The sequence below is a fragment of the Phyllostomus discolor genome, chromosome 4 (assembly GCF_004126475.2).
Source record: "Phyllostomus discolor isolate MPI-MPIP mPhyDis1 chromosome 4, mPhyDis1.pri.v3, whole genome shotgun sequence".
Classification (NCBI taxonomy): Eukaryota; Metazoa; Chordata; class Mammalia; order Chiroptera; family Phyllostomidae; genus Phyllostomus; species Phyllostomus discolor.
The window spans coordinates 121,677,278-121,693,783 of record NC_040906.2 but is presented as its reverse complement, the minus strand read 5'-3'; the positions used below and the strand labels follow the sequence as shown (position 1 = coordinate 121,693,783).

The 16,506-nt window shown below is 37.1% G+C and overlaps 1 protein-coding gene across 1 annotated transcript in view; it reads left to right on the top strand.

Moving 5' to 3' along the window:
- Nucleotides 1-4,554: 4,554 nt before the first annotated feature.
- The window catches only part of CRISP1 (cysteine rich secretory protein 1), a 35,541-nt gene continuing 23,589 nt past the window's right edge, over nt 4,555-16,506 (top strand). The window contains exons 1-2 of the mRNA XM_036024221.1: nt 4,555-4,671; nt 9,329-9,390. Of these exons, the coding sequence (XP_035880114.1) occupies nt 4,638-4,671; nt 9,329-9,390 (96 nt within the window). The 5' untranslated portion in view covers nt 4,555-4,637. The remainder of the gene's footprint in view (nt 4,672-9,328; nt 9,391-16,506) is intronic.

Sequence of the window (16,506 nt, the reverse complement as noted above, 5' to 3'; positions counted from 1 at the left end):
ATGATATTCAGCTTTTTTGGAATTCCAATTCAAAACATTACTTTGACTTTATTTTGTTTGTGATAAATGTTTGAATTTCATAGGGTCTAGAGAATTTTTAGGTGGGTAGGCCCAAGTTGCCAGGCAAATTTAGAGTTGTTGAGACCTTAAAGCATAGAGCTTTGCAGCATAAATACAACTTCTCTGAGTGGTGTACTTGTTGCAGAATGGACCCATTTGGGAGACCGGATACTGTTACCGAAATGACCCCCTCCCCCAGCATCTTTCTGTACTATGGCCATCTGCCAGGTGTTGGGAACTGTGGCTCTCAATGCCAGAGTTTGGTAAAAAGGAAAGGAGGTATTTACTCAAAAGTTATACAGATTTAGAGTAAGGATGGAATGTCACCATTAAATTTCATAGTCCCTTTAAAACACCCACCAACACACACGGTCCTGCCCTCCTCCTTTGCCCAGTCAGGCCATTCTGAGAACATGCCGATCAGAACTACCATCCTCCAGAAGAAAAAGAACAGATGTCCACAGCTCACTTCTCCTGGTTCTCCCAGTAATCCCTGCTCTCCTGGGAAGGTCTCCCACAGCTCTCAGCACCATCAGCTGTGTGGCCTCGATCTCCAGTTTTTAATCCAAAACTATGTGGAACCTCTTTAGGGCCCACCAGAGAGAGTCATTTCACCCCTTTTCTTCCAGCATGGTCTTGTATTGTCTCCCGTCCCTCATGGTGGCCCGACTTTTAGTTTAAATCACAGTCTGGAACCTTCTCTGAACCTCATTTCAGACTCCTTTCACAATTGGCTACACCTGCTAGCATGCCTGTATTATCCACCTTTCTTGGCTGCCGTAGTTAGTCTGGGCAGGAGTGGCCCTGTGGCATGGCCAAACCATCTCCAAGCTCTTGCACAGGTGCTGTAACCAAGGGAGCTTCCTCGTAGTGCATCATGGGTAAAAGTCATGCCTATCTCCCTAGTTAGCCTGCTACTGATATGCAAAATAACCATTTTTGCATATGGGTATGAAGCTGCCCTGCTGTTGACATGCAAAATAACTCCCAATGGCCCTGCTTTAGGTCTCCCATCCCCCAGCCAGGCTTGTGGGGGGGGGCTCTCAGCCTATACCCCAGTACATAAAGAAGCAATCAGCCTCAAATGGACTGATTTGGCAACAGTTACTAGTTTGAATCTTGCCCTCAATATACTATAGCCATAATGTATACAACTGTTTTTGTACATGTATCATTTTCAAATTATAGTTAGCACATAGATGCTGTTTCTTTTCCTTTAGTTTGTTTATTATATATTTGTGTTCTAAAATGTTTGGTAGTCAACCCCTAGTTAAATAATTGATTTTCATAAGTATTTGTTATTGGCAATGTTGGCTCTTAGTTCTTGAGTTCGGCAAAGGAACAATTCAGAGCTAAGAACTCCAATGCAAGAGGAATTTATTTAGCATGCAAAGTAAAAGTACACTCAAAGAGAAAATGCAAGCATGCTGCTCAGAGAGTTGCCTTGACCCTTTAGAAAGAAGGTCACAGAAGCAGAAGAAGTGAGCCAGCGGGGCTGTATGGACTCAGGAAGCAAGTTAAAGAGACAGAAGGAGGGCCCTTGGAGACAGGTTCAGGGGTCAGCCCAGGACAAGCTACCACTGCCCATTGGTCCCCTGGTTGCAATTATCCGGGGGGAAACTTAGAGCTCAGGAGAAAAAATAATGAAGGTATGTACCTGAAGAAAGAAAGTATGGGCATGCTCTAGAGCAAAAGCATGCACTGGATTCTTTGTCTTAGGGTTCTTATCTGTTTGCTTTTCTTCTTTTTTTAATTTATTGATTTGAGAGAGAGGGAGAGAAACATCAATTTGTTGTTCCACTTATGTATGCTTTTATTGGTTAATTCTTGTGTGTGCAGTGACCAGGGATCAAACCTGTAACTTTGGTATATTGTGATGACACTCTAACCAACTGAGCTACCTGCCCAAGACCTATTATCTGTTTTGTAAAGAGAGGAATTTTAGAGGTGGTCTCAGGGGAGGATCTCAATAGAATATCCATCAGTTTTCCAGGGGTGTGTGTGTTTGTGTGTGTGTGTATGTCCTTTAATTTGCTAACTCATCAAAATGAGCATACAAGGTCACGGTTCTGATCTCTGCTGATTGGTTGGAACCAGGGTAGAGGGTCAATTGTCATTGCAGCTGGTCCAGATCTCAGTCATGGTATCACTTGTCTGGTTTTGTTGCTTCACTGGGCCTGGAGCTGACATATAATTGAGGCCTAGATGTTAACTCCAGTTTGACCAAAACTCTATCTCTGTGATCAACAGACCTGAGGCTTTGTTCCTGATTATCTGATGCTGACCAGAACCTCCTTGTCCCAAGGGTTTAAAGCTTAAGGAAATGGTAGTGCAAGGGAGAAGGAGGCAGGTGAGTCAGGGAGCTGGATGAAGCCAGTTTAAATCAGCTGTCTGTTTCAGTTTCCCCATTCTGTTTGCAAAGAATATTCCTGGCTTCTTGCTATCCTGCTTCAGTTTTATTTTATATGCATATATTTTAACAAACATGATATGCTTATGAGCACATAAGCATATTATTCTTCAGCTATCACCCAAGGGTTTTCTGGGATAGTTCCAATCAAAAACATTCTATCATGTTGTTATATCATATGTTAGACCAATGTGTCTTGGTTTTTGGCTTTAGGGCAAGAAAAAAAAGCCATTTCAGATTACTTCTTACTATGCTAAGAACCTTAAACATAAAAAAGAACAATGTATGAAAATAAGAGAGATGTGAACAGAAGCAGCCAACTGGCATCCATGCTTGGACTCACATGCAAATCAAGTTATTTTTTGCTTTCAAACACTTCCTGATTTTTTAAAAAAAACATATTTGAGGCTGGATAGGAACTCTATAAGAAAACATCAATGATATAAATACAGACAGCATTGTGTTGGGTAAAGCAATGCCAGGAATTGACAGGACCAACAGATAAAACCAAAGCAATTAAGTTTCCACAAACACTTGACTTGGTGTTGAATCAACACTCTTCTTGATAAACAGCAGTGTGGCATAAATGACAAATCATACATTTCCAATATATAAACCACACTAGTTTGATGAGGTAACAGAATTCCTCTCCAGCTTTCTTTTTACAAGGTGGGAGAAAAAATAAGTCGTTTAGTAATTTGTGAGTTTTCATTCGGAGATCGTATGAAATTCTCTTTCTGCAAAATGTTACATGATTTACAGATGAGCCCTGGCACGCTCCCAGCTTCATACTACCTCCTTCCAACAACAACAGAATTCTTATGGCGATCAGCGAGCGATTTTTAAATGACATTTAGTACTCCCATCCCACAGACTGTTTTCCTGGCATTCATTAAGAACTCTTTGACAAGGCCAGAAAACTCTGTCTCAAGAGCCTCCAATCTTTCTATTGTTTTTTTATTTCATATCCTCCACCTTAGCGACACAACACAACATAGAATAACTCATGAATATACACTCTTCACCTTATTTTTTTGTTTTGTTCCCTTGTATTCAGTTGACCTTTCTCAGGAAAGACATGGGAAAGCTTTCATTAAATAATATCTTCTTTCTTCCAAAGAACAAAGGCTTTATGCAAAATGGAAAAAAAAAAGAAAAAGATACAGAGACTTCATTATAAATGGTGATACACTCATATATAAATGGCCATATGTTCATATATAAATGGCTATACACTAATATATACAGAAATTTTCGAAGTTTTCAGAATAGTAAGTGAAAAAAACTGATTATATATAATTTTGGAGTGATTTTTCTATTCTCATATATGATTTCTGTCTGGAGGACAATGCCTTTCATTTTTAAAAAGTCCTATTTATTTATCATTATTTAGCACAAATGACATCTGGAGTATTTAGTATTTTACTATTGAATATAAAATTATTTTAGTATTTTCAGACTTTTCAAGGCAGTTAATTGCTTCCACATTACTTTTGGACAAATTGCTATCTTGCAGATAGTTTTCCTATTGAACAGACAGTTCCTTAGGAAAATGGACTCTTTATCTTTTTATTCCCAGAATCTCAAAGTATCTGGTATTTATAGTGCCATTTCCATAAATGCACTGTGTGTACTATATGCCAGGTATTAGATTGCAAACTTCATGAGATTGTTTGTTTGCCTATATGTTTGGTTATTCTATGGATGTTCAGTATATAGAAGACAGCATGGTTCATATTAATGCTGCAGTAAATATTTACTGAATGAATGCATCCCTGCATATAATAAGGCTGATAGATTGCCTCTCTCCTCTGGACCATGGGGTCTATTTTTTTTTTCAGAACTTTGGTTATCTGATCATGGCTCCACTGAATCATGCAGCTAACCTTTGCATCTTGTTCCAAATGTGGACATTTAAGAGCAGTGAGGTTCATTGAAGACATTTCCTGAACCATAAACCAGAAATGGGTTCACAATCATGATTTGTAATCATCACAAGCTCTAGATTTGTTCTGATTACCATGTTTCCAGGCCCTTTGTCTGTTATAAATTCCTGGCTGTCTTATAAGCACATTCATTGCACTGACTTCCTCAGAGAGCAAAGATTTCCCATGAAGTGTTGTTCAAAAGCAAGAGCACATTGTATACCATATAACTGGTTCTCATCATGACTCTGAATTTTACAAACTATGTCAACTTGGGTAAGTTATACAATATCTTTGAGTGTTGGTTTACTTTTTTGAAAAGTGAGATTAATAATATATGACTACTTAATAGCATCATTATCATCTTAACTAAGATATGTACAGTCTTAACACCATCCATTATCATCTAAGTGTTGCATGTTTCTGTGCTTTTAATCAAGGGAATAAACTTGGACATACTATATAATTATGAAGTACTATTATTTATTCAGATCATTCTCACGAACTTCTTGTAGCTAAGCAGATTATCATGGAGTTACACAGATCTTGAAGTACCAAGATAAGCATCTTCTATTTCATGAACTAGATGACTCTTCCAAAACAACCAGACTCATACTCAAACAGATAGTGGCCTTATCTTTTTTAAAACTGAAGGTAGGATATTTCCACTCTCACCTTGAAGAGTTGCCAGGCATTTCATGGATTGTCATAAATCAGGCAGCTGTATAGAGGGGTCTGTTTCTCCATTCTATTATATCACATTGGCTTATTTATGTACACTGGTGCCACTAGTACTCTGTCTTAGTTACTTACAGCATTGTAGTAAGTCTTGATACCTGATAGTATAAGTATCTAGCTTTTTTTATTTCCAAAATTTCATCCATGTTGAATAAAGCTTCTAGAAGAAAATAACTTTATGATTCATGACCTTGGGATGAGCGGAATGTTTGTCAGTGGGATGGACACACAAACGCATGCATGTACAATACAATTGTTAACCAGGAAGAAAGATAAAGTGGACATATTTAAACTAAGAACTTTTGTTTAACAAAAGATACAATTAAAAGAGTTCAAAAAATAAGCCACAGAACAAGAGGTGATATCTGCAATATGTACATTTGAGAAATATTTTATATAAAAAATATATAGACAGTTTCTGCAAACCAATAAGATACGGTCAAGTTAATTATGGCAGTGGGCAAAAGATTTGACAAACTTCACAAAAGATGGTATCAAAATGGCTGATAAATTTATATAAATGTATTCAATATCATTAGTCATTAGACAAATACAAATTAAAGCTTTGATATATATAATTACACAAACATAATGGATAAAATGATTTTTTTAAAAAAGAGAAAAAAGGCAGTATACCACATATAGGTGAGGACATGAAGCTACTGGAAGAAAAAAATATAAACTTTTATAACTCCTTCAAAAAATATTTTACAGTACCCACTGAAGGAAAACATATGTATACCATATGACCCAATGATTCTACTCGTGTGTATATTCAAAAAAGTGAATAGCAAAATGGACAAAAAGACATACATAAAATGTCCATGGAAGTTTTATTCTCAGGAGTTCTAAACTGAAAAGAAAATATTCAATAATAGAATGAGGAGGTACATTATATTGTATGCATGCAGTGGAATACTACATAGCTATTAACAAAAACAAGCCTCGCATGCAACGTGGTTGAGTATCATAAACCTAATCTGAAGTGGAAGATGTTAGACACGAAAAATGTATATATTTTTAATTATATGAAGTTTCAAAACTGATCAAAGTAACCCATAGTTATGGAAATCAGAGTGGTTTTTACTTTCAAGAGTTACTGACTGGAAGGGAGAGCAGGCCTTCCTGAGAGTGGGCACCATCTCATATGCTGCTTTCGGTGGTGGTTACACATGTGTATGTGTGTTCACAAGTTTATCAGTCTGTATGCTTAAGACTTACGTACTTTGCCAAATATAACTTAGTAATTTTTTAGTTGACAAATTTCCTGAGACAAAGAAGATAAAAAGATGGAGAGCGTTTTCCTTGTAGTGTCCATTCTTATCAATTCCTTAGCTGAGAACTGGAAGGGGCTGTTGTTCATGTAAGTGCTTTCTGAAACAGTCACGGTCTAACAATTTAATATATCAGAACACACACCGAGGGCATGCCAGAGGGCAGTGCTCAATTCTTCTCAGGTTTTTTTTCTCATTTTGGTCTTCCCTTCTACTAAATAGATCTTACAAAACTCCATGTTCTGTTTATATGTTAATAACAATACAATATGAGACATAAAGGTAAATTTAAATCATGTATCAAGTTTCTGGTATTATTGTCTGAAAATATTTGAAGAGTTTTGGCTTCAAATTGCTTACTGTGTACAGAATAAGTGAAGTGGGGACTGGTGTTGAAGTCAGTGAGGAGGTACCTCTGCTGCCTCTGTAATGCTGCTTTTCAGAAAAGCGTCCTTTACCTCAGAACAAGCAACTGTGATTTTTAGGTTAACAGGACCTACTTAGTTCCTAAATCTGCAGTCCTCCAGGTAATGGAGAATCATTTAGACTATTCAGGAGGCTTGGCTGTGGTCTAGGTCCTGGGACAAATCCTGTCTTAATTCTCCAGTGAATAAGCCTCAGTCTGGGTTCCCACAGTCTCTACCCTGGGCCCACTTATTTTTCTACCCCTGCAACCTCTACTCAATCTCTAAATCATGCTCTCCAGTTTGAATCTCCATGTCTGCACCTGGGTTATTTCTGCAGGATTTGCTGGTTGCCACAAGCTCTATTCCCTGCCATTGTCCATCCCTCAGTAGTACCTTCTGACAGTCTCTGAGGGCTGTCCCAGAGTCCAAATGAGCTGTACTTTCATAAGAGCTCTGCACCAATAGTTCTGACACCTTCATAATTACCTGAATTCAATCCTCATTCCCAAATTCTTAATGTACTACTAATACCCAGGTATCAATCTTCATCTTCATGATTCAACTCAGTTGCTCTAGTGGATATTTGAACCTCATGTAAACAATATATTCGTAACATCACTTATAGAGAAAAATATTAACAGCCTAAAATCAAGCTTTAGTCAAAATTTTATTACGTAAATTAAAAGTCATTCACGTTATAAAAATAATGTTCATAATAATTCTAGGAAAAATAACAATATTTTGTAGAAACTGTACTTATGAGTAAATCTAAGTACTGAATTTGTCATAGGATAAAAAAGGACTTAAAAGACAAAATCTAAGTTGTCAGTGACAATGGTTTAACTGATATGAAACAAGCAATTTTTCTGGTATGTCTTAAAAATCTTTAATAGCTTTTTTGAGGTATAATCAAGATACATGTTAATGTATACCCATGAAAACATCATAATATTTAAGATAATGAGCTTACATACACACCAGCCCCGTAAGTTTTCCCTCAGAAAATGCAGCAACAGAAATTACAGCCAGCCTCATAATGGGGCCTAACTTACATAATAACAATTCAGTAGAATATATACTCATATAAATGTGTATATATATACATATATAATTGTTGCTTTGTATAATTGTATAAATAATGAGGTAACAAATATTAATGTTTACATATATTAATCTACTATATTTCAGTAAGTCTTTTATATTTCATTTGTTTCTTCAACTAACTCAGGAAAAAATTGTGTCTTACTGTAGTTTTTGAGGGTTAAGTAAGAGAATAGAGTGCCTATTTCATTAACTATGTCATGATATTATTATAAATTTTGGGGTTTAAAGATATGTGACATTTTGGAGGGTAAAAGAGAAGAAAAAAAGGTGGCTAAAGAGTAATAGAGGGAGATTGTTTACATGTGCATATTCCCTGAAAAAATTAATTTATGGAATTCTCCTGATATCAGACACATTTGGCAGTGAGCAGGGGGAGCTTGAGAGCAGTGACAAACCACATCATGTGTTTTATTCTGCACACATTGTTTAATCTGCTTTTTGGAAGTTTTCTTTAAAAACCAAACTGTTAGTCTTTTTGGCTTATCACTCAGCAGGGTGGACTCAGAAACAAACTTGGCAGATTATGAGAAAAAGGTACCAACTGAACTTAATAAACTATACTTATTAATATCTTAAAGCAACCTCTACTGAATAGAAATAAAGGAAAGGCTATATTAACTGATTTCCTAACTCCCAATGACACCCATCCTTAGCAGAATGATCAGATGTTATATAGAATGTCTCCAAATCACGTATATAACTTACTCATACCAAGATCACACCTCTTCTCTATGGGAAATAGAAAATTCAAATCTAATTTTTTTGTGTTTTTATGTTATTTTTCTGATGCTACTATAAGAAATTACTATAAACTTAATGTTTTAAAACAACACAAATTTGTTAGTGTACAGTTCTGGAGGTCAGAGGTCCCAGTGGGTCTCACTGGGCTAAAATCACAATCAGCAGGGAGAGCCCCGGGGGATTCCATATCCACTCCTTTTCCTACTTCCCGAGGTCACCCTTGTTCTTTGGTGTGCACAGCCCCTTCTCTAGCTTCAAACTCGGCAGTGGCTGATCAAGTCTTTCCCATGATTCATCACTGACACTGCCTTTCTCTTTCACATTTAAGCACTTTTGTGATTACATTGAGCTCACACGGATAATCCAGGATAATCTCCCTATTTTAAAGTCAGCTGATTAGCAATTTGAATTTCATCTGCTACCTTGTTATAAATGTAACATATTTAACAGTTCCAGGGATTAAGACGTAAAGTCTATTATTCCTCCAATCACAGTTCACCCTTCCCCTCTTGATCCCAATGACTAATATATTAAACCTTGTTCTGATCCTGCTGGTTTCTTTTTGCAGAAAATGCAAACATATGTAAAAGTAGTTTTTAAAATGTCCTATTACAAAACTTTATCTCAAGAGTTGACACTAATCTAAAACTATGTTACTTTTCTTTCCAGGAATGACAATGAAACACTTCTTACTTTTGGCTGCTGCTGCTGGCTTTCTGCCTGTTTTGATTGTAAGAGTATTGTGAGGTTTCCATATCACAATTGCTACTTTTTGGAAGAAATAAGAGCTAACTGTGTAGAAGACTCACCTTATTCCAGGCAGGGTTGTGAGGACTCTGACTATTACTCACTTAGTTCTCACCATTGCCCTGTTAGGCGAGTGCTAGTCTTAGTCCCATACTGCAGAGACCCGTTAAGTCCTGTAGCCAAGGTTAGATGACTAGGAAGTGGCAGAGCCTAATAGTAAACTGAAGCAGTTTGGTTCTGTGGGCTCATGCTTATTATAGTCCTTCTGGATAATTAAAAAAAAAAAGAAACAAAACTGAGAATGTAGGGCAAGAATTACTTATCCATAATTCATGCATGTATTTTCCATGAATAAATGGGTGGGGGGAACACTGCTTTGTTCTGTTTACTGGGAAAAGGTAATTGTTCCATTAATATCCAAACTGAGCTGTCTGATTTATAACTATAAGAAGATTGTAACACATCAAAATTGAATATAAAATGAATGGTGCCAAAAGTAAGGAGAGGAGTATTATATAAGGAGCTATTAGCAATGGAGTGAATATATAAGGCCAGAATCTCACTACTTATTAAAAACAAGAACTTCAACAATCAGAAACAAACAAAACACTCAAAGGTATAATAAGAAGAAATAAGTCTCAAATATGTTGTGCTCACCTACTAATATGTACCTCTAAATACCTCAACAATGTAAAGAAAATATTACACTTTTTAATATTTCCAAAAATATTTTTATTATAAGCTGAAGTTTATAGCTTTGGTATATAAAGTGTTTTTTTATATTTTTATAAGCTAGGTAATGAGGGGAACTTCACAGTGAGGTTCTCCAGGCCACCACAGATGAGAATAAAGAGTCGTCCAGGACACAGTCTCGTTGCAGGAAAAAGGGTGGTGATTCCCTCTAGTGGAGAATGCCCAGAGCCCTTCTCCAACACGACTTTTATTAGGGTTGGGAAGTATAGGGGGATACAGAACACGTGTATAGCTTATCAATAATTGTCCAACAAGGCTATAGTTATAAAAAATTAACACTATCTATAGATAACAACTCTGAAGAAACACAGAAATCTCTTCAGGTTGGGGTCTTTGAGACATGCAGATGCCAGATGGTTGTAAAGGTGTATATCATGAAGTAGAGTTTCATTCCTTATGCCTTGTACTCAAACGTCTGGGTTATACCGACAGGGCTTATCATTGAGCAGAGCTGGCTTCAAAGGACAAAAATGTGCATTTCAAGACTGATTCCCACAGGACCCTTCATGTTAAAATCGAATCATGCCTGCCACCTGCATTACGACCTGGTTTTCCAGGGAGACTTGCCAGCCCCTTTCAGAGCTTGCTTTCATGGGGCTACGACCTCCGAATCCACACAGAGCAGTCCCCAACAAGATAAGTCAGACATGAAAGATACTAAATATTATAAACAAAAGAAAATCCATATGCATTAGACTATTGGGGTGTTGGTTTAGATCATATCACTCACAGATTCCTCCTTCCTGCCTTCTGATTCTCTGCCCATTTACTCCCCCAATGTAGAGGGCGGATCTTCACATTTCACAGTAAGGAAAAGCTAACCCGAAACATAGCAACCGTTTCAGAGTGTGGGGGGTTTGAGGGTAGGGGAAGGAAGACAGTGAGCAAACTACATTTGCTTTAAGACCTAGTTAATACTATACTGGTATAGGCCACTTAGCCCAAGTTCTTGGAGACAACCTGGCCCAGGTTGACATGTGAAAGAAGGCATCAGTATCACATACTGATATCCAATACTCTCCAAGAATACAAAGAAAAAATGTGAAAGGGTTGAAGGAGTTGATAAAATGACACGTCTATATTCTATAGACAGATAGTTATTGGAACATTTACATATAATTGGATAAAAAATTTGCTTAGAAAATTAAGGCTTAAGAATTTTAAGTGAAAACATGAATATAACAAAAATAGAGCCCTTCAAACACATGAATCTCAGTTAAAGTAAATAATAAATCTGTTTCAATTTGTACCCTGCCCAAAAATCATGTAATACTTTCCATTTTAAAACTCCAGATAGAAAGTAAATAGGTTGATTGCATGGATTGAATGTTATTTTAAAATTCCCTTCAATGTTAAACTTTACTGGGATACTAGGCACCTAATTGGACAGATTTTTTTTTTTTTTTTTTACTGAGATATAAAATTTTCCATGAGACTCTGGTAAGTGTTACGGAATGTGGTGTTTGAATAAAAAGTATAGGGAGTGCAAGCAGGTAACTAAGCTGGTTTGATCTTGTTGAATGTAATTAGTGATTACTCTGGTGATTAGGACATGGTGCCTCAGCTCTAAAGGGTATATAGACATGGCCTGGTAGAGCAAGCTGAAAGGGCATATGAACAAAGGTACAGGCTTAGGCAAATATTCTGAGAGTGTGGAAACCGGCACTTTTCCTTTTGGAATAACAAAAAGAAAATCACTGAGACTATAGCAGAAAGAAGGAAGGGAGCATGTCCTAAATAGAGCTTGGGAAGTCAGCAGGGTCTTCTTAGGCTCAGTTAAAGATTTGGTTCTTTCTAAGACTTGTAAACTGTTGAAGACTTTTAATGGAAAGGTGGCTCCACTGTGTCTGTACTTTGCAGTGTTTACTCTGGTTGATGACTGGAGAGCAGACTGTGAGGGACTGGATAGGGCAGTGAGAGGGAGGATGTAGAAATGATGGGACATGTGTTAAGTCTGGGAGGCCAGTAGAAGGCCAGGCTATAGCCACAGCCAGTCCAGATGAAGGAAGAGAACTATGAGAGTAAGAGAAAAATGAAGAGAATGTGTCGTCCCTTACGCTAAGAAAAAGACTATTTCTACACTGAAAACTTAGTCAAAGGACTTAGCTGCCAATAGACCAAGTAGGATGAAGATGTTTAAAGAATATATTAAATTTACAATTTGAGTTTGTTGGTGACTTAGGGCTGTTTGGAGTTTTGTAAGATGTTGAGCAGAATCACTAGCCTCTCTCCACAAGATGGCAGAGTTCTCTCCCTCATCCAGTCTGACAACCAAAGATTCCTCTAGACATGATCTAATGCTTAGTGAGAAGAGAGGGAAGTTGGGGAGCGGGCATATCACCACTAGTACAAACCCACAGTTTAAGTGGAATAAGTGAGGAGCGGGAGCGGGTGAATGTAAGACTATGTTACTTAAACAGCAGGGAATTATAGACAACCAGTGCTAGCAATCTCTTCAGGAATTTTGATAGGAAAAGAAAGTAAAGAGAAAGGGTGATGATTGAATGGGGAAGTAACATAATTCAAGAGTTTTGTTTATTTATTTTAAGATACAAGCATCATTGTCATGAATAAATGCCAGTGAGAAGGGCCAAGGCAAAAAAAAATGGTTGTAGATAAAATGGAAAGATAATGAGTAATAGGAGATTTGGGGAAAGGTGGAAGAGAGTGGACTAAATAACACAGGTTGTGAAAAGTGCTTTTGAAAGAATGACCTGTTTTTACTTCTTTGAGGAACCCAAGACAATTTTTCATAATGGCTGTACCACTTTGCATTTCCATTAACTGTATAATAGGGTTATCTTTTTTCACATCATGGCCAACATTTGAAATCTTTTGTTTTTTAATAATTCACAAAAATACTCACAACAATATTTGGTCATATTTTATTGTGCTTTTGATTTGCATTTTCCTGGTGAATAGCGAGGTGAAGAACCTCTTCATGTACCTGTTGGGCACTTCTATGTCTTCTTTGGAGAAATGTTTGTTCATGTCCTTTGATTAATTTTTAATAGGGCTATTTTTTGTGTTATTGGGTTGTTGAGTCCCTTATATATTTTGGATATTAACCCCTTATCATATATATGGTTTGTGCTATTTTCTCCCCTTCTATAAATTGCCTTTTTCATTTTATTGTTACCTTTTCTGGGCAGAAACTTTTTAGTTTGATATAATCCTATTTGTCAGTTTTTGCTTTTATTGTCTTCTGAACAAAAGGGGCCACATACTAAACCTGACAGGCCCAGGGGAGGCCCATGTGGCAGCCCTGCAAACTCAGAGACCTAAAGTGACCACAAAGAATGGTCTAAAGTTAAAAATGTTCTAGGAGCAAGCGATGGCAAATAGTCATGTCCTAGGCTAGAATCTGACAAAAGTCCACATTTACCTCAATAGAGCCTCTCTGTTGTCTTTTTGCATCTATGATAACCCACCTTTGGAATGTCAGATTTCTTTTTTTGGGAGCCTTGCAACCACAAGTCCCTCACCAGAGGGAGACCACAAATCCCCTCATTGTTACTGTTACTGTTACTGTGTTAATTGTTAACTGTCTACTCTCTTACACCCTCCTGTGTAAAAGAAATATGTGTCTACCACTTTACTTTTTATGGAATTCCAGAGGTTTCCCTGCTTTGCTTTCTCCTGTCTCCCTAATCTAACACCAACAGACTTCACGTAACTCACTTTTGCATCCTCTTTTGATTGTAATGAATAAAATAAGGTGTATTACTGCCCTTCTCCAGAGCATCCGTTTTCTCAATCCATTCAGGTTTTGCTTCCCTACAATTGTCGTCAGCTTGGCTCAAATAAACTCATACAAATTCTCTTCAGGTTTGAACATCTCTTGTGTTGATAGTCTGTGCTTGCCAAGACCAATAGCAGTGATTTACCTGTGTTTTTGGCTAGGGCATTTATAATTTCAGATCTTACATTTAAGTCTTTAATCCATTTTGAGTCGAAATCTATGTATGGTGTAAAATAAGGGTTTGGTTTAATTATTTCACACGTGGATATCCAGTTTTAAATTTGCCAGGAGGACAGATCTTATGCTAAGCGTCTCTACCCCATACACAAAATAATAACAATAGTTATAATAATGAGGGTGACCAAAGTGTCACAGATTCGATTCCCAGCCAGGGTACATGCCTGGGTTGCAGGCCATAACCCTCTGCAACTGCACATTGATGTTTCTCTCTCTCTCTATCTCCCTCCCTTCCCTCTCTAAAAATAAATAAATAAAATCTTTAAAAAAATAATGAGGGTGGGAAACATCTTTAGGAGGTGATGGATATGTTTATGGTCTTGATGGTGGTGATGGCCTCCTGAGTGTGTATTGATCTCAAACTCACTGAGATGTATACATACAATATGCACAACATTTTACATCTCAATTATATTTCAATAAAATAGTTTAAAAAACACAAAAGAAAGTGTAACCTGTTCCACAGTACCACAAAAGATTTAGCTGCAGTCTGAAGAAAAGTTGAAGCAGCTGCCCTCTGATAGCTTCTCTTCACTGAAAAAAGTGAGACGTATTGGGAGAGACAGGCATTACTGGCGTGGAGTGCACAAGTTCTGTGATAACGTTGTGGAGAGAGAAAGTGTGATGTAAGCAGGTAAGTGAGTAGAACTGATGAGCAGAATTAAAAGATAATTTGAGATCAGACATTCTGATAATGGGTGGTACCAGTATTAGTTATGTTCTGATATCTTTTGGTCAATACTCAGCTGACTTAATGCAGGCAGGGAAATTTTTGGTCCCATCCAAAGGTGGGGTGTTCCTCTAGGAGGAAGGGCAGGCAAAGCATTCAATCTTTTAGCAAGACATTGTTGAAATGAGGACACATGGGTAGAAAAGAAAGAGCAGACAAGAAAGGGAAAATAGAGAAAATAAAGAATGAGCTTGATGGCTAATGGAATGCCTGAACTCAGCAACTGGGAAAAATAGGGAATCACAGTCAGACAGTGAAATGCTTGACCAGGTGATCAGGTAGGGAGCTTAGGATCTTTAGGAGTGATCGTGAGATATGGACTGTGACCGTTGAGGTGGAGAACTGAAGAGGCTGATAAAATAGGTTTAAGAGAGGAAGAGTTCACAGGCCTGAGATGTCAGCCATCATGATCTATGAGGATGCTGTGTCCCTCAAGTGGATGAAGTCATTAGGTGTACAAAATGAATTTGTTTCAGGAGACTCAATGTCTATGAATAAGAGGAAAGGATAGGAATATTGTTATAGGAGAGTAAATATTCAGGTATGAGGAGGTAGCACTAAGTACTGTTAGTTTTACCAGAGAAGGGTTTTCCAGAGGAGCAAGGAAAATTATAATCTGGCAATGAGAAGAGGGTGCTCACGAGTCACCAACCTCTCCTCTAGCCTAGACCAGAGTCACTTGCATTATGAATGGAAAATAGCACCAAAATAGTGTGTTTCTGAGAAAATAATGTCCCCATGGAACAGCCTCTATGTAGGTCTTCTGAATTTCCATATTTATGGCTTTTCTCTATACCCCAAAACTGATATTAGAAAATAAAGGACATTAACTACTCCTATATTTGTAAAAGGTATGACACTGGATCCTATCTATTCAGAAACTATATTCATAGTCCCATGGTAGTTGAGGAATAAATAAATATCACTCAAGTCACACTATATAAGTTTTATCACTATTTTTAAGGATATGAATTATATGTGAAATATCATAAACACAGAAAAGCTGCTCTGTATTTCAATTAATGTTAACCTAAACTATTAAGGAGTTACTTTTCTTCTTAGTGAGTTGTAGGATAAAAGGTAAACACATTTTTTTGTTCATGTGAATTCTAGATTATAGATGATTTGAATCCTATTTTATACTTACAGAAGTAAACATTAGTGCTTTCTCATACAAATAAGACAAAGATGTACAATCTGAGTTAAAGAGCCTTGAATCTTTGTACTTGTAATGAATCTCTTACATTAGGTTCTCCAAGATGCAGACCTTTAAACAGGAATTCAAGTGTAAGTGGTTTATCTGGGAAGCAAAGAGAACACTTGGAGGTGTGGTGGGGAATGAGCCAAGGAGGTGAAGTCAGTCAGTTACAGGTATGCTACCAAGACATCCTACTGTGGTTCATACTGTCCAATAACACCTGCTTCGGCCTGGTCCAAAATACCAATTATGAATTTCAAAAAGCCCATCACAGAATATTGTACTACTCTATAGACTTGTACAATGTCAGACAGACATATGGAAATCCTTAAAACCAGCACTGGAGAAGTGGAAACTAACATATAGCAATAACAAATTTTAAAATATTCTTCATCATTATTTATTCCATGTAAATTATAAATTAAAATTGTGTATAGGTC